Source organism: Canis lupus, chromosome 2 (assembly GCF_048164855.1).
Source record: "Canis lupus baileyi chromosome 2, mCanLup2.hap1, whole genome shotgun sequence".
NCBI lineage: Eukaryota > Metazoa > Chordata > Mammalia > Carnivora > Canidae > Canis > Canis lupus.
This window is the reverse complement of record NC_132839.1, coordinates 60,233,388-60,252,248: the sequence shown is the minus strand read 5'-3', so window position 1 is coordinate 60,252,248 and position 18,861 is coordinate 60,233,388. Positions and strand designations below refer to the sequence as shown.

The 18,861-nt window shown below is 54.2% G+C and overlaps 1 protein-coding gene across 1 annotated transcript in view; it reads right to left on the bottom strand.

Moving 5' to 3' along the window:
* Positions 1-2,494: 2,494 nt before the first annotated feature.
* The window catches only part of LOC140609546 (epididymis-specific alpha-mannosidase-like), a 30,708-nt gene continuing 14,341 nt past the window's right edge, over positions 2,495-18,861 (bottom strand). Inside the window, 10 exon segments of the mRNA XM_072784769.1 lie at positions 2,495-2,628; positions 2,987-5,206; positions 5,828-6,278; positions 8,168-8,308; positions 10,668-10,860; positions 10,941-11,051; positions 12,189-12,441; positions 12,976-13,167; positions 15,214-15,409; positions 18,004-18,295. Of these exon segments, the coding sequence (XP_072640870.1) occupies positions 5,944-6,278; positions 8,168-8,308; positions 10,668-10,860; positions 10,941-11,051; positions 12,189-12,441; positions 12,976-13,167; positions 15,214-15,409; positions 18,004-18,295 (1,713 nt within the window). The 3' untranslated portion in view covers positions 2,495-2,628; positions 2,987-5,206; positions 5,828-5,943.

Genomic DNA, 18,861 nt, shown 5'->3' with positions numbered 1-18,861 from the left:
TTGAATTGTGTTCCTTACAAAGATACACTGAAGTCCTGATCCACAGTGCCTTATCTGGAAATTGGATTTTTGCAGAAGTAATCAACTGAGGTCAAGCTGGAGTAGGGTGGATTAATCACGTTCATCCAATATGATTAGTGTCCTTGTAAGAAGAGAGGAAGAGACACATAGGCAAGATGGTCCTGTGAGCATGGCAGTGTTGGAGAAACTGGAGGGATGCATCTACAAGTCAAGGAATGTCAAGAATTGCTGGACCTACCACAAGCTAAAGAGCAAGGAAGGATCCTTCCTGTGAACTTCCAGGGCCCAGCCTGGCCCTGCTGACACCTGGATTTTAGACTTCTGGCTTCCAGAACTATGAGAGAAGTCACTTCTGTTGTTTTAAGCGCACCGGCTTGTGGTACTTTGAAATGTTATCCCTGGGAAACAAATATGAGGGTGGTCTGAAACTTGTTTTTCCCTCAAAGATGTGTCAAGTACATTTTCCTAAGCCAATCAGTGGGTTCCTTTGCACAGGGCCCATCAGGGCCTGATGCTCACCATACCGTCTCACCTTGTCACTGGCCTTGTTACCAGCCTCCTGGGTCCCTCTGGTATCTGCCCTTCCTTGGTGGTACCTGGAGAGATTTGTTTACTCAAGACTCTAAAAGCAATACAAGTGGAAGATGGACAGTGATGCGGGGCTACTAAATACACTTCGTGTTTTAGCATTTCCTATAAGTCAATGATGCGTTTACTTACAGCTACACACTTACACAGTTGCAATTCTGAAACTCAAAAAGCTCTGAAAAGGAAACATCTCTTCTTACTTCCTTTGATGGCAAACCTTGGCTGAGATGATGTGAGGACATTTGTAGCACTTACATTATTCCATTTACTGTGAAAATCATGTTTTCACTGCATAAATATCAGTGTTTGTGTCAGTTGGCCAGGGTCCCAAGAATAAAGTCACATAGGCTGAAGACTTAAACAACAAAAGTTTGTTTCTCAGGGTTCTGGAGGCTGACGTCCTCAGCATGTGGGCAGGTTTGGTGTCTTTCTGAAGCTTCTCTCCTGGCAGTGTGGACGACTGTCTTCTCCCTGTGTCCTCACATGGTCATTCTTCTGTTTGCATCCTAATCTTTTTTTTTTTTTTAAGATTTCTTTCTTTCTTTTTTAAAAAGATTTATTTATTTTTTCATGAGATACACGCACACACACGGGAGACAGAGACATAGGCAGAGGGAGAAGCAGGCTCCCTGCAGGGAGCCTGATGTGGTACTCAATCCGAGGACCCTGGGATCACGACCTGAACCAAAGGCAGACACTCAACCACTGAGCCACCCAGACGCCCATTAAGATTTATTTATTTGAGACTGAGAAAGAGAGAGAGAGAGAGAGAGAGAGAGAGAGAGAGAGAGAACAAGTAGGGGGAGGGGCAGAGGGAGAGGGAGAAGCAGGCTCCCTGCTTAGGGAGCAGGGAGCCTGACTCGGGGCTCCATCCTGGAACTCTGGGATCATGCATGACCTGAGCCAAAGGCAGATGCTTCACCTACTGAGCCACCCAGGCACCCCCTAATTTCCCTTTAAAATAAGGATTGAGGGGCGCCTGGGTGCCTCAGTGGGTTATGCGCCTGTCTTTAGCTCAGATTATGATCCCAGGGTCCTGGGATCCAGCCCGTGTCAGGTTCCCTGCTTACTGGAGAGTTTGTTTCTCACTCCCTCTGCTTTTGCACCCTGTTCATGCTCTCTATTGCTCTCGATTGCGCTCTCTCTCTCTCAAGTGAGTAAATAAAATCTTTAAAAATAAAATAGCATAAAATAGGGATTGGATTAGAGGCCATTCATATGACCTCATTTTACCTTAATGACCTTTTAAAATACCCTATCTCCAAATACAGCCATATTCTGAGCGGTTAGGTGGTTAGGACTTGAACACACAAATTTTGGGAGACACAATTCAGCCCATGGCAGTATTTAATCACAGGTACTGCCCCAGATCCAATGCAGGGTATTCCTTGACACAGGACATGTGCACTTTATCTCTAAGATCTAAAGAAGTCTGAGGTCTAGGGCACCTGTCTGGCCCTAGACTCACTCTGTAGAAGGATCTCTATTACACGCAGATCCTGAGAGCATCTAAGGTATAAAGTGGGTCATCTCTGACTGCTCCTTCTAGGGTCCAGATGAGGTAACCTGTGAAAAGTGACCTAGTCAGGGATGTTCTGTGAGCCACTGACACTCCTGAAATTTCCCATGCCTGGAGTCCTCCTCCACCCACAGCCCGGGCAGGACTTTGTGGCTTTCTATTTGGAATGAGTCCAGAATCCTCTGGCCATACCTAATTCTCTCCCGTGCTCCTGGCTAGGGCAGCTGAGGGTCAGAGGGGCCCCTTGGACTCAGGCCCATAAGTGGTCATTGCTATCACCTCCTCCACCCTTCATGGGCCTGGAATTGGTGTCAGCAGCCACATAGATGCCTCACCTTCCAGAGGACAGCATCCAGGAGTCTCTTTTCAGCTTTCCTTCAGGTTCTTCAAGATCTGCAGCTCCTTAGAAGGCTATAGTGGATACACCATCCTGTGTGTGGCTATGGCCTCCACTGGGTCCCATCTTAGGTCCCTCCAGCCTGATATATCAGTGCAGCCACCTGGACAAGGAGCCAGGGCCAGGGTGTTAGTCCCCAGTGACACTGGGAGAGGGACTTGAGCAATCCAAGTCATGGTTCTCATCAGTTAAGTAGAGTCAGGAACCCAGACCACATAATGTGCTAGAGGTTTCCAGGTCATGTCAGGTACCCAGGACAGAGGCTGGCACACACAGGAATGGCAATGAGGTTACACAGGAAGGGCCCCTAAGGCTGCCTCTGATGGCAAGGGACACTCTCCTGGACTGTTGGTCCCATGAGGCTAGGAGCTCATGCAGCTGAAGGTGCTGGGAATCCCCTTCAGGCTCCAACTCCCACCCCAGGTCCCTGTCCTAGGAGAATGTCACATGAGATCAGATACCTGCATCATTTCTGACACAGTCCATGGAGGGCCGCCCAGGAGCCATGAAGTGAGAACAGAAAGAAATATTCAGCAGATCCTGCCACCTGCTCTCAGCATCCAGCCTGTTGGGGCTCAGGACTCAGGTCAGCCTGCTCTTTCTATGACTCCTGCCCTGGCCTGGGGGTAACCTTTCCATAGCCATTCTGAATGTACACCAGGCTCCCATAACACCCAGGGGCTCTGAAGGCCCCCTGACCTTGAAGTACCCTTCCCTACACCCCATCAGTAGGCACAAATTAGGCCCACAAGTAACACTGGTGGCCTGGGTGAGAGGGGATGGGGCCTGTGTGGCAGGTGCCTTTGCTTTCTTGCTGGGTATTTCACTGCCTTATGGGAGCTTTCTGAAGACTCCTGCACATGCATGGGGAGTGTGGATGTATGCACAGATATCACCCAGGTTGGGTGAGGCCAGCTCTAGCGCCTGAGGAGACAGTGTGGGTTTGTATAATGCAATTTTTATTTAAAGCACAACAAACCTCCCAACCTGACCATTTTCTATATTAGCCTATCAGGTGGGCAGCTGTTCATCCCCCATCCCTCCATGCTGCTTTTCTATGTCTTAGGTCATCTTCCTTTTCTTGGGGTCCCTGGGGCCTCAGAGCCTGCCCTGGGCTTACTGCTATGAAAGTGAACGAAGAATGTCCGGATTTCCTTCGGGTAGATGGTGACCTTGGTGCCTTGCAGGGGTGTTGAGTGAGAGCTGGGGCTGCCTGGGGGAGCAGAAGCGGTCTGTCCTTAGAGGTACCTGCTTCCCCAGGACGTTTCCACCCAGCAGCCCCCTCATATACCGCACCTGCCTCCACTCTGTTGTGGCTTCTTCATGAAGGCCCTTGGGTGCCCTCCTCCTGCTGGGACTCCCACTGCCATGGGCTCCCTTGCATTCTTGCCTTCCCATGAGGGTAATAGGTAGGTGGTCCTGGCCATACATGGCCTCATTCCCCATAGGGTATAACATTCAATGCCTAAAGCTTTCTCCCTCAGGTCATCTGGTGGTGCCTGCTCTTTGTATTACCGGGTTCCACTAAATTCAACCATGGGAGGGAAACTTCTTCATCCATTCGTCCACCCACCTGTCCAACCATCCACCCATCCAAGATCCATCAGTCTGTCCAAGAATCCATCCTTTTCACTCATTCAAACACTGACACTTTCATAGACCTATCCATCCATCAACCATCCATCCATTCATCCATCTATCCATCCATCATCTATTCATCCATCCATCATCCTCATCCATCTACACATCTACCTATTCACTCAACCATCCAGCTACCCATCCATCCATCCATCCATCCATCCATCCATCCATTATCTATTCATCCATCTATCATCCTCATCCATCTACACATCTACCCGTCCATCCATCCATCCATCCATCCATCCATCCATCCATCCATTAATCCACCCATTCATCATCTTATCCATCATCCATCAACCATCTAGCAATCCATCTACCCATCCATCTATGTATTCTTCCATCCATCCATCATCCATCCATCCATCCATCCATCCATCCATCCATCCATCCACATGACTAAATGTCCAGCTATGTAGTTGGCACTATGCTATGTGCAGTGCACAGAGAAGATCCACAACAAACAGGAAAGAGGGGGAGAGGACAGCAGAGGAGGAAACTGATCCAGCTTTGGACTCCATAGAAGCTTGAGTAGGAGCAGGCCAGAGGGAAAGGCACAGGGCCTTGCAGGCAGAGGGAACAGCATGGGAAAGACCGAGAGGCACAAAATGCCTGTAGTCCCCCAGAAGCTGATGGTGTGTGCAGTGTGAGGCACAGCATGGCAGATGTCAGAACCCCCTGGGATATGCTTGCCAGGTCATGACTCAGCCAGGACAGAGGCAGGGGGTGTGGTCTACGGACACACATGCAGGCATGCCCACACACACTGACCTGTGTAGATTCAGGAGGGGACAGATTCAGAGAAGCTAAGGAGCCTGCTCAAGGTCCCATAGGCCATAAGGGGCAGGGCTGGATCTAACAGGTTGGCCCAACCTCTGAGCCAGGCTGGGGGCTGCCGGGATTCCCAGGCAAGGCCTGAACCAGGAGCTTCCAAACCTCTGTGGTGGGGAGGCTCTTGTCTCTTCCAGCTCCAGCAGTGGAGTGTGTTCACATCCCAGGTCCTGTCAGTGAACGCTCCTCCACTGCCCCACGGACCCCAGCCCCTGCAGAGATAGGAGCACAGAGAGGGTGAGCTACCCCGAGCCCCAGATCAGAGCAGGTAAAGCAGGAGTGGGGGGGGGCAGTCTCACCCTGGGCACAACACACTTCCTCCTTAATTCTTACTGCAGATCCCCAGACAGGAACTGTGTCCCCATTTTAGAGATGAGGACACACATGCATTTTTTATTTAAAGCACAACAAACCCCCCAACCTGACCATTTTCTATATTAGCCTATCAGGTGGGCAGTTGTTCATCCCCCATCCCTCCATGCTGCTTTTCTATGTCTTAGGTCATCTTCCTTGGATGCCAGGACCAGCATGCTTCCCCAGTCACTGCAATGGAGGAGCACACTTGGGGGTGGTGGACACAGGAGCTGCCTCCAGCATCCAGACCCCTTCTACCTGGTATGGCTCAGCGGGCAGTCCCAGGGATGAGGCCAGGCATCCTTATCCCTCCCCTGTGCCAAGTAAGCATCCTTATCCCTCCTCCTGTGCAGGGAGGGAGGCAGGTGGCCCATTCTGGCCTGAAAGAAGGGAGCCTCTGTTGTCCAGGAGGTGGGAAGGTTCTGGAGAAGCTTCCGGGAGAAGAAAGCACAGAGGGGCAAGGCCCTTTTTGCCTCTACCTTTCCAGCTTCTGCCAATATATCTGCTTGGGAGGTCCATGAGGTGGGTGACCACAGGGACAAGCAGAAGCAAAGAGTCAGCACGCTGACGAAGGCCGGCAGCAGGACAATGTGACTCAGCAAGGGAGCAGAGGAAGGAGAAACAACAAGAATGAAGGAAGAGGGGGTGAGGTGCCCCTGCGCCCCCAACAGCACCCACTCCAGGTTGAGCCAGAGCTCCCACAGCCATCTCTTTGCCCACATCTTTGCCAGAGGGGATTTTCACCTTGGGCTTGTCTCCCTGCTGGGCCTTCAGGCCACAGCCAGGAGGCCTGTCCCAGGGATCTGAGGGCACTTATCTGCAGATTGACCCTCACTGGCTGAGACAGGACTGGGTCCTTGCCTTCCTCATACAGGTGGTGGAGCCGCAGCAGGACACGGCGAAGGTCAGCCTTGGCCTTCCCTCGATGGCCTTCAGGGACAGAAGGACCCACATTGGCCCCAAATCCTCTAGTCCGGGCCCAGCACTTCCTACCCTCCACCTCCCTGGGAGGCAGCTGACCCGGTCCCTCCTTGATGACAAGGAAACCAGGCTCAGAGAGGTCTGGTCACTTGCCCAAAGACACAGCTGGTGGGCACCAGACGGAGGATTACAGCCCAGATCTGGCAGCCTCCAAGGCCTCCCCCCACACCCAGGGACTAATGCTGAGGGGTGCCTGCAAGTCTCTGCCCTCGTCTGCTGCTGTGCTCCTCACTAGGCTCATCCTTAAGCCTCCCAGTGCCTGCTGGACTGCTCTTCCCTGCACCCTGAGTGCTGTAGTGTGGCCCCAACCCTCCCAGGTCAAGGCACAGGGAGCAGGAGGGATGTAGCCCTTGCACAAACTTCTTTATCCCCGGGAAGGAGGAAGCAGGTGCTGAATATGGCCTCCATCAGCTGGGGACCCTGGTGGCCACAGTGACAAGGGCCATTTGCTGAGCCGACTGGACCTGTGGCACAGAGGAGAGAGGAACGAGGCTGTGTTGGGTCGGGGGAATGTGGGCTCCTGGGTCCTGTAGAACAAGGGGTTTGTAAAATCTCTTGGATGTGTTCCAGGGCGGTGGTTGTGGATTCAAGCCCCAGGGTCAGGAACGTTGTCTGTGTCGGGTTGGGGGTGGGGGTGGGGGTGGGGTTGATGTCCATGACCACATACCTACTTGATAAGGTGGCCCTGAGCTCGGGGACAGCAGTGAGGGTGTCTCACTGCATCCCTGAGGCTCCTATCCCTCTGTCTCTTACTCACTGTTACCCAGGGAGGAGGGACTTTCATTCAGTGAGTCTGGGGACACCCCCAGGCCAGACCCCTCTCCTCCTATTGGGAGCCAGCTGTCTAGAGGAGACCAGTTGTCTTGTGTGTGGCCACACACAGAAGGGGGAAGGGAATGCTCCTCCTTGTAGGAGAGGCTGCTGGTCCAGGGTCCTCTATGACAAGGGGGGATCCTGATGATGGGGTTCAGTGTTAGAAAGCTCCTTGGCTACAGACATGTGCCAGGGTCCCAGAGATCCACTAGATCAGATGGTGTTATCTGGCCTGTTGCCTCTTCCTTCCTTCCCTCCTTCTTAATTTGAGGATTCCTACTGAGCCATCTTTGGTGCCTGCCAGGCCCTGGTGGGGCTCTGGGGACAAGAGGGTGCCTGCGGGGCAGCCAGCCCTGCCTGTGAGCTGCTCACAGTGCCAAGGGGAAGATAAGGTGCAGCTGGAGCTTTGGCAACAGGATGAGTCAGTTCATGGCAGGTGTCATCTCCATCAGGCCGGGCTGGGGGCTTATTGTGAACATTAATGTCACTGGCTGGTGACTTGGCAGCTTCCCTGTCTAGTCTGAGAACTCTGTGAGTCCAGGGTCCTTGCCTACCATCGTCTCTGCTGATTACCCACTGCCTGGCACAGGAGACAGTTGTTCAGTGAATGAATGGAAGCCCCGGATAGTCAGGCTTCCTGAGTTCAGAGGATGAGTGGGACTCAGTTGTTCCCAGCTCCAGGAGGAGTCCCTGAGGAAGCAGACTCCACGGCAGGCTGAGCATCCGGCAAAGGTGGACGATGGTTGGGGTTTGGTGGTGGGGATAGAAGGGATCCTCAGAGACTGGGTGTGGACAGGTCCTCCTCTGGGGCCCTGCCGACTGGGTGTCCTGCCTACTGAGGGACACCGGTCCCCCCACTGCCTCTCTGTGGGCCTGGGTCTCCCCATTGGGCAGATAAGGGGAACAGGGGACCATGCAGAGCCAGGACAGCTCTGAGAGGAGCCCACTTTGTCCGGTGATGGGCGTGGGGCCAGGTTGACATGGGGAGGGAGGAGTGACTCTGGTTCCCTGGACACCCGGCTCACGTTTCTGGAGATCCTGCAGGTGCTCCGTGTGGTTGGAGCTGTAGTTCCAGCCCGGGATGCTCAGGATCTGCAGGTGAAGACTTGGGGGCAGGGTCACGGCTTCTTGCTGCTGCTGGGGGCCTGGAAAAATCTGGGCAGACTCTGCAGGGCAGACACACAGAGCCAGGACAAGGATTGGGCCCCGCGCCTCCTCCTGGCACTGGGAGCTGTGCACACTCTGGCCCCCATTCCGGGCAATCCGGCTCCTGCCAACTCGTGCCCCTGAGAGAGGACAGCCTGAAGCCCCTGCTGGTCCAAGCGCCTCGGGCACCCCCGTCTAGCCTTTGCTCACGGACATCCTTCCACCTGAATGCCTTCCCTCCCAAACGGCCAGGGGCCCACACCACAGAGTCTAAGAGTTGGAAGGATCCTGAATCTCTAGTCCAGCTGTTTCCAAGTACAGATGGGGAGACGACCGCCCAGAGAGGTGATGTGGTTTGTTCTAGATCACAGGGCAGGTTCACACAGAGCCTCGGTTTCAATTCAACCTCTGGGATGTCAGCTCCTCCCTTGTTTTGTCATTCCTGGTCCCCTGCTCAGAAGCACCCAAGGCCTTCCTTCCAGGAGATGCCCTTTCAGCCCTGGGCTCAGCTGGGACACGGTCCCGCCCCGCCCTCCGGCCACAGTGATTGGTCTGGGGTCAGGCCAGGTGCTCCTCTCAGCACCAATCAGAAGCTTTCCCTGGGACTCCAGCACCTGAGCCTGGAAAGGTGAGGCTGGGTCCCTTTTGGTGAGGGGACACGCAAGGCACAGCGGTTCACAGCCTCATCCCTGTAGGAGGAGTAGAAGGTCTGCAGGCAGGGAGCAGGACAGCTGAGAGTGTGGGGGGGAGGGTGGCATCATGAAGGTTCCAGCCTCTGAGCACCATGGCACCCCTGCCCTTCCCCACAGCCTGTGCCCACACCTCGCAACAGAGCCTCCTGGTGGCTCAGCCAGTGAACGCTCAGTTTCTCTCCCCTTCAATCAAGAGAGACCGGGGAGGGGGGCAGTGTGAGATGCCGACCTAGTCTCGGGGCCCACTCAGACAGGATGACATCCCCATCAGAGAAAGGGGCTCCCAGCCTCCTGGAAGGGACCACGGACAGAGCCTGGAGCAGCCCGACTTGCTGGTGCATCAGATCCCCCTCTCAGGAGCCCGAGACCCAGAGGTGGCCAGGCAGGCAGCTAAAGGCAGTCCTGGAGGGATGACGGTGAACACCTGCTCCCCACAGACCCCCAGCTGCCTTGCCCCCATCCCATATCCCAGGCCTCCTGTGCTGCTGCTCTGATTCCAGGATTTGCCCAGCTCCGCCCAACCAGCAGCCCCTTCAGTTTCTGTCACTTACAAACAAGAGAAACTCAACTGTTGCCCTCGAAGTGGACCCCAATCTTCTCCAGGCTTTTGGTCCCCGAAGCACCAAGCCCCCACTCTGCTCAGTCCCATTGCCTCTGCTCCCTGAAGCCTGGATCTGTATGAGCATGGCCCCCCAGCCCATAGCTCAGGAGAAATCCTGCAGGAGAGGCCTGGCCCTTGCCCATCCTCAGTGTGCAGCACACAGCAGGCACTCAGCCCGTGTTTTGTGCACGTGTGAGCAGCAGCCTGCCCGCTTCTACAGCCCTGGGAGGGTCCTGCTCTAAAACTGAAACAAGGATAAATCATAACCACATTCTCTTCCAAACCTCTCAAGTGAGTAGAGAGGAACAGTTCAAGGATTAAGGGAAGGATACGAACTGTATCTAAATGATTCATTCTTTAAAAGCTGCTGCAGAGTACCATATTTACACATGATCATTACTTATTGTTTCTCATCTTCAATTATTTCTGTAAAGACATAGGCGGTTTTAAATCTGAAGAAGTCTGACCGAGGGACCTCTGGGTGGCTCAATGGTTGAACATCTGCCTTTGGATCAGGGCGTGAATCCCAGTGTCCTGGGTATAAGTTCCACATTAGGGTCCCCGCAGGGAGCCTGCTTCTCCCTCTGCCTGTCTCTGCCTCTCTCTATGTGTTTATCATGAATAAATAAATAAAGTCTTAAAAAAAAAACCAACGAATTTTGAGTGGAGGCAATGCATGAATTTTGCACATCAGACCATGAACTTGAACTAACCTTGCCTGGTGACAGCACACCCAGAATCAAATAAAACAAGTCTTTTAATGTTGATCTACTAGGGGTGAAGCCATCGAGCCATACATGTCATATTATGGAAGATAAAGAGTCATCAGAGCAGAAAGTGAGGGATACTCAGGGAGAGGATACAAAGCGGAATCTGTGTGATTCTCAGAAGTGCTCGCTACTCCATGTATAAGCTTGGGTGAAGCCTGAAAGTATTTGCACACACTTTGCCCACACATTAAACGAGGGCTTGGATCAGAGACCCCTGAGCTCGTTTCTGATCAAAGTTTCCAGATCATGGTGGCCCACACGGTCCCCAGGTCCATCCCAGCCAGGGGGGCTCATTCTGGGGTGAACACTCCCTTACCATTCAGCTCTCTTAATAGCACTACGGGTGCACGCTGCAGCGCTAGCCCACACCTCTGACGCAGGCGGGTGGTGAGAGACTGGGGTCCCAGCAGGAGCCAGAGCACAGGGTAGACAGTGGAGGTGTCATTCAGGGTGAGATCATAATCCAGAGCCCAATCAAAATTGTTCCAAAGCCGGCGATGGAGCATGACCTGCAGGGAAGAGCTATCTGACCAGCCCCCCCCGATCACCTGCTCCCACCCCTGGGTGATCAGCAGGGCCCACTTCCTACCTCCACCTGCCCGTTCTCTTGGCTGGACACGCCGTGTGCCTGCTTGGACAGCAGCACCAGCCTGCTTCTGCCGTCCTCAATGAAGGCGGACTGAGCCATGGGGTAGTAATTCTGTGGACACAAACATTGCCAGGCTGGCGGTTGGGGCAGAGGACAGGAAGGCCTCTCGGTCCGGGTCCCCCTCCGGCCACCCCACACCCTCCACCCCACGCACAGAGCACCAGCTCAGGGTGGAGAAGGGAGACAGAGGTTAGAGGCTCTGACGTTGGACACCAACAGACTGTCACTCCAATCCAGCTCCACTGCTTCTGACCATATGAGCTGGGGACTAAGCCCACTCAAGCTCGGTTTCCCCACCAGTACAAAGGGCCCAAAGACACACTGTGCACAGTCCTGCAGGAGTGAGGAGGGGGTGTGTGTGGTCCAGCCTGATAGGGGAGCTGGGTGGAGAGTTGCTCCAGAGAGAAAGGGCCATGTGTGTTCTGGGAGAGCGGCCCCTGTCCCCAGGTCAGTGCTCTGCTGGAGCCAGATGTCCCGGGTGGACCCATGGGAACTGTCAGCAGCCTCTGCACAGCAGGTGAGGGCTAGCAGGTAGGGACGAAGGGACCTGAGCTCAGAAGCAGAGGAGGGTGGGGACACATGCCTCTGGGTCCCCTCAGGAGGAAAAAGAACTGATTACTGAGGGCACAGGAGGCCCCCAGTGGGGGCTTCACCTGGATTGTCCCCCCTGACCCTCACAGCCCTGGGTTTGTTCCCTTTCTCGGGTCTGCAGGGAGTCATAGGGAGGCCGGCCCAGCTCGCCCAGGATCACAGGGCCAGAGGCCTAGGACGTGGGAGCCCATCTGGCTTCTGGCAATGCTCAGTGCTTGGAAGAAGCTGCCAGGGAAAGTCTCTGCCACAGCACCTGGGATGGGTCAGGCACACTCAACCTGAATCTCAGAACACCCCACACGGGGCGTTCATTCTCCACAAGAGGAAACCGAGGCACAGACAGGGACAGGGACAGTCTAGTGCATGTGGTGGCCCCGGATTTCAGACACTGCAGGTGGCCCAGCCTGGGCCTCGCTCCTAACGGCACAGGTGGGCAAGGGGGCTCTGCTGGAGTTTTGTCCAGAGGCCTCTGCCGCTCCATGGTGAAGCTGCAATGGGCCTCCTCCTCCTGTCTTCTGGAAAAGCACCATCGGGGATCACCCCCCACTCCCCTCCGTGCTCCGGGACCGCAGAGCAAACAGGCAGCCTAGAGCATACCAGGGCGATGCCATTGCTCGAGTATTTCTGGAAGACTCTCCGCTGCATCTGGTAGCCGTTGTTGTCTGAGTGGAGGACCTGCTGGTTGTGGAGACTGGTGCTGGTCCTCAGGATGGCCTCACGGTTCAGCTCCAAGGGGCCCACCCGGTACTCCTGCTCGATGCGCCGGCACAGCAGCTCCGCTCCCTGGGCCAGGGGCACGTGGGCGAGCCGGGAGTAGATGGCATATGTGTGATTCCTGTCCCCCACCTTGCTGGTGCAAAATAGGGAATGGGTGGCTCAGGCTCTGGGTTCCTTTTTTTTTTGTTTTGTTTTCTGGGTTCCTTTTGAATGCCCCTCCCTCCCCTCACTCTCTCTCCCTCCTCCTTCACTCCTTCCCTCCCTCCCTCCTTTCTTCCCTCATCCAGGGCAGGGGGGCAGGGGGGTAGGGAGCATTACTCATCAACATAATAGGAAGAACCTGGCCCCCCGATAATGTGGAGCTGGGATAACGTGGAGCTGGGGTGCCTCACCCGGATGGCTTAGGTGTGTGCTCTCATGAAAACACAAGAGTCCCCTCATTGTCCCTGTGGGTTCCTGTCCCAGCTCTGAACCTGGACACCCCATATGAGGTCCAGCATGTGCGATGGAGCCAGGATGCCCTAGGCCAGAGCAATCACGTCTTCCTCAAGCTCCCAACCAGAAGGACCATGTGCCAAGCATGGGCCCAGGAGCAGGGATCCGGCATAAACATGGACCCTCATTTCCTCCCACACCTGCTGGCGACCACCAAGGAGCCCGAGCCCACCTGTAGAAATATTGCCGGATCTCAGTCATGAGCTTTCCCGCCACAATCTGCCTTCCCACACTGTTCCATGGGCGCTGTGCTGACTGGGTGGGTGTAAATATGTAGTTATTAGAAATGCTGTCCTTCAAACTATGATTGTTGACATGGTATTCCATGAACTCCTGGGTCACCCGCACTGTGCAGTTACTCCCTCTACAAAGACAAGAAACGGGACACAGCATTATCTTCATGCACACATGTCCCAAGCATCGTCCTCTCATCTGGAAGCCCGTAACAAGCACTCTATGCACCAACCTCCACCAGAAGCAAAGTGATCTCTGCAGAGCCTCAGTGACAGTCAGGAGGCCATTCGGTCACACTGGTGCACTTGCCTCAGATAAAGCCCCTGGGACTCGCCCCTCCCCTGAGCCAAAGCTGCCTTAGATCTTTCCATGGGCCAGTGGGGATCCCAAAACAGGAGGGGGACAGGGGCCTCACAACATGCCCCTGAGAGTCAACGAGAAGCAGTCATGCTGCCCCAGAGGAATCGTCCCACGGAATGGTGCCTGCTTATCAGGTGGCCAGCATTGGTGGTTGGGTCACTGGATAAATGGATGAACAAGAAAGATAGAGGATGCTTGGATGGATGGACAGATGGATGGGTTAGTGAGTGATGGATGGGTTGTGGGTGGTTGGATAGATGGATGAACAAAATTAGTGGATGGATGGTGGTTGGATGGATGGATAGATCGAGGGTGAGGGATCGGTAGATGGGTAAGTAAGGAGATGGATGGATGAATGGTTTAGTGGTTGGTGGCTAGATATCCTGCGTCTTTTGATGGGATCATTAAGCCCATTCACGTTCAGAGTTACTATTGAAAGATATTAATTTAGTGTCATCATAATGCTTCTTCAGTCCCTGTTTTTCTGGATTATATCTTTGGACTTCCTCTTTCTTTTAGAGTCCCCCTTAATATTTCTTGCAGAGCCGGTTTGGTGATCACATATTCTTTCAGTTTCTACCTACCTTGGAAGCTCTTTATCTCTCCTATTCTGAATGAGAGCCTTGCTGGATAGAGTATTCTTGGCTGGATATTCTTCTCATTTAGGACCTTGAATATATCCTGCCAGCTCTTTCTGGCCTGCCAGGTCTCTGTGAAGACATCTGCTGTTAATCTCATATTTCTCCCCATATAAGTTAGGGATCTCTTATCTCTTGCTGCCTTAAGGATTTTCTCCTTATCTTTGGAATTTGCAAGTTTCACTATTAAATGTCGAGGTGTTGAACAGTTTTAATTGATTTTAGGGGGGGACCTCTCTATCTCCTGGATCTGAATGCCTGTTTCCCTCCCCAAATTAGGGAAGTTCTCAGCTATGATTTGTTCAAATATGCTTTCTGGTCCTCTGTCTCAGCGCCCTCTGGAACCCCAATTAAATGTAGATTTTTCCTTCTGAGGCTGTCATTTATTTCCCTTAACCTTTCCTCATGGTCTTTTAATTATTTTTCTCTTTTTCCTCAGAGGATACTTCTGTCAGGGACCCGCCCCTGCTTCACATCCACTGTCCTGGGAAGTGCTGCTGGGATGCTCCAGGCACCCTCCGTTCTCTGCACCAGAGTGGGACTGGGATTAGCTGAGGCTCTACCTACCAGTGAAGCCTCTTGTCCAGCCCCCTCTGAAGGACTCTAAGGTCTACCCATTTCACCCCAGTGACACATCTGCCAGTGACTCCCTCAGGTGAGCATGCCAATGTCACGTCCAGCGTGACCCTTTCTGGCTGGGTATGACAAGTCACAGGATTTCTCAGATCTCACTTTTCCTATCTGTACAGTGGGGACAAGTGGAGACGGAAGATCGGAACCACTTGTTATGGGGCAGCCACCGTGCCCAGCACCTTATGTACATTATCACATTCAGTAGCCTCGCCACCCTGGGGTGGGCATGAATTTCTCATTGTCCAGGGAGGGAATTATGCTCAGAGAGGGCAGTCCTGAGCCTGAAGCCACCGGCAGAGGAGGACTGAATCCACACAGGACACTAACGCCTCTCCTGTCTGCCCTTTACCCTCTGCCCTTTGGCTCTAAAGCCTACTGAACCCACCAGCTGAGCGTTGTCAGGACGTGATTCTAGCCTTGGTCCAGTGTCCACACACACCCACCACCTCAGTGTTCTCCTCTGGAAAGTGACCTCTAGCGACCAGGGGCTGGGGAAGTGCACTACACAGGAGGTTTCAACCTGACATCATGCTGAGAGGTGTGACATTACCTCGGAGACTGCCCAGCGGAGCCTCTGGAGCTGCTTCAGGGCCCAGGCCAGGTCCAGGTGCTGGTGGGGGGCAGGCCACATGTAGCGTGTGAACATGGACTCCCCGGCATACAACAGAGCACTGGCTCGCCTCGCCAGCGCCTTGAGCCCACTGCGGGAGGCGTAGAAGCCCGTCCAGGCCTGAAATGGATCTGGAGAGAAGAGCTGGCAGTTGGCATGAGTCTCCCTGGCGTGGGGGCTTCCAGACCCCAAGCCCAGTAAAGCTGGGGAAACTGGAGCCTGGTGTCTGGCTCTGCCTGGGTCACCTATAGAGGCAGCCAGAGACTCCTGTCCAGCCAGGCCAGGAATGGCCCGCGGATCCCTGTTGTGGGGGCTGGGGCAGGTGGGAGGATCAGGCTGGGCTGGGCCAGGCCTGGGATGGGGGACCAGACAGTCCAGGGAGGACCTGGGAATTTGAAGAGCCTGTGAGCCAAGGGCCTGGGAGACCTCTGAGGAGTGCAGGGGGAGGTGGGAGCCCAGCAGGCAGCACCAGCTGGCACGTGCTCTGAGTGCTGGCAGAGGCCTTTGCCTGTGACTCAGGGGAAGCCTGCAATCAGTGGGGTTCCACTGGCAGCCCAGGGAGCTGGGATGGGGGATTGCTGAGGGATTCCCTAGCTGCTGTGCTGACCTGCACCCAGAGGATGACGCCTGTTCTGGGCTCTGGTGAGAGGAGGGGGTGCGGGGTGCCTCCCCAGGCCCTGGCTGGGTCTCACAAGTTGCTTGACTCTTCCCACTGTTCTTGCCCCCTGCCTCCTCCCAGGTTGGCCTGTGTCCCCATTCCCTGACCTTCCCCACACGGCCTGAGGACACCAGGAAGGGTAGCCCCACGGGCCCGGAGAAAGGCCACAGGCCATGGGGTCAGGTGGACGTGCTGTCCACAGCCCCTCCAGCAGGCTGAGTGTCCTGGCCAGGCAGGGGCTCTCCATGTGACCCATCAAAGTAGCTCCTCCCATCTTCTCTGTAACCATAGTCACATTGAAGGATATCCTCTTACCTCCAGCACTGGCCAGCTCTCCGTCCACAAGATCTAAATTGTCCTGTTCTCAGAATAATGAAGCCCCACATTCTCACCACACAGACAACAAATCAACTTATGGGCAAACCAGGGCAGTGCCTGTCCAGATCCACCTGTATCAGGGCCCACCATGGCATCTCTTTGGAAGGGGAAGGAAATTGGGAAGATAAGCAAATGGAAGCTGAGGAGCCCTTCTACAAGTGTCCCGCCCACACCCTAGGGTGTGGGTGGGACACCAAGGTTGAGGCAGTGGACACTGCTACTTTCTATGGCTGTCCCCCCAAACCTTCGAGAACCCGCTTCATTGATGACAAAACTGGGCTCATAAAGGTAACATCACTTGCCTCAAACCACACAGTTTGTGAGGAAAGGGACTGTGATCCGAACCCAGGTATGGGTCTGAGCCACTGCCTGGCTGGCCCTCCTCAGGCACTCTGGCTGCTGGTCAGTGGTGCAGACCAGACCCCCCCCAGACATTTTTCTGGTGAACATTCAGCGTGCAAGAGCCCCTCCAAGCCTTGGTTTTCCACCTGTATGATTGGTATGGCCACATCTCAACCCTCCTGTCCTAAGCAACCTTTCCAACTAGCCCATGGCCTACTGGGGGTAGCTGGCTGGGAGTAGAGGCTACATCAGCTCCCTAAGCTGTCCTGGCCCCTTACCACTCTACCTCACTGCATCCCCACATCCCCTTGGCTTCTCCTTCTGTCAGGAGCAGAGCAGGACCACAGAAACCCTTCAAGGGCTCTCCCATTTTATGCAATAAAGATGTTAGAAGGTCAATGGTTTGGTCAACACTGTTCCCCAGTGATGTGCCAGGACAGGGGTGGGGTGAGGATGGTGTTCTCTGCTCCCTCAGCTCTGTGTCATTCTGTTCTTGATCTAATTCTAGATCTAGATTCTAATTCTAGCTTGGACTGTGGACAGAGAGCTGGGGTGTGCAGGGAGCTTAGCATGGGGGATGGGTTGGGGCAGGCCTGGGAGTAGTGCTGCTAGGCTGCCTTCACAGCACCCTGCAGGCCCTCAGTTAGCCTCCTCACAGGGATGGACCGATCATTTGCATGGCAGGACCTGTCCCAACAGGACTAGGGATGACACAACTGTGAATGGCTATATCTCCTTGCCCTTCTTCTGTGGCAGACCCTAGGCTAAGAGCTTTTCTTGCCTCATTTCATTTTTATAACTCAATGGATTGAGCACCATGAACCTCTCCATTTTATTGACACAGTTTGGTTCCAGGACTTGCATGCAGCCAGGGAGTAGGCTCACTCCAAGACTGGTCCCTTTCACCCTTGGGCTGTACTGTCTAGAGCCAGCACAGTCCCTGCCTCAATAACACAGGCATGAAGCAGGTGGGGCTCCCCAACAATTTTGAAAATACTATGAAAGATAACCATAGGGACACCAAGAACCCACCTGATCTAGGTCTGATGTCAGGAAAGGAGAAGGTGACATTGCAAGATAAGTAGGATTTAGGTGGAAGGATAGGGGTAGTGGGAGTGGAGCACTCTCAGCTGGAAACTATTGTGTGCAGCCAATAGCAAGAGGTTCAACCTGATGGGCACAAGTGTGGAGGCAGCTAGGATGTCTAGGTGGGACAGTCGGGGGTCGGGGCAGGGATCATCTCAGCCCCAGGGACCCTCACCAGCTCCATCAGCAGGGCAGAGCAGACACGGAGGTGGGCACCCTCCTCGGCACCAGATCTGCATCTCAACCTGCCCAGGCTCCTACCTCAGGAATAGGGCAGGAAGTCCCCGTGGGTGTGGACACACCATGTGACGTTGTGAGCCTGCACCGCCTCGAAGTAGTCGGCCAGCGTGGCGTACTCCACGGAGATGCCGAGCTTGGACGAGTTACTGTTGATGAAGTCCAGCAGCGGGTCCGTGTTGGAGAACTGCAGCGACGCGTTGAAGAACTGCTTGTCACAGCCCTGCAGGCTGGGCCACAGCGTGACCCCCGTGATTGCGGGGCTGAGCCCAGTCCAGGCGGAGTGGCCTCCCTCTGCCATCCAGGGCCCTCCACTCTGCCTGGGAGAGGCCCCACCAGCTCCCGAGTACATCCTTGTGTCCATCTCTCTCCCTCCCTCCTTCCTCCCTCCCTCCCTCCCTCCCTCCCTCCCTTCCTTCCTTCCTTCCTTCCTTCCTTCCTTCCTTCCTTCCTTCTTTCATCACATTTTACATCTCAAGTACTTGTCTATCTTATAACTGGATGTTTGTACCGTTTGAACACCATCACCCAATTCCCCCACCTCCCCACCCGCACACGTCTGGCAACTATAAATCTAATCCCTATTTTCATCAGTCTGGTTTTCTTAGATCCCACATATGTGTGAGACTACAATGGATGGGCATTTGCTGTCTAACTTATTTCACTCCTGGACTTTTCTTAACACATACCTATATTACTAATTTTCGACATCATTAATTTTAATGATATGATAATTATGAATGACAGTGATGACAGCCACAACTCACATTTACTGACCTTGAACTCACTTTCAAAAAGATAAAGTCAGGGCACCTGGGTGGCTCAGTGCTTGAGCATCTGCCTTTGGCTCAGGTTGTGATCCCGGGGTCCTGGGATTGAGTC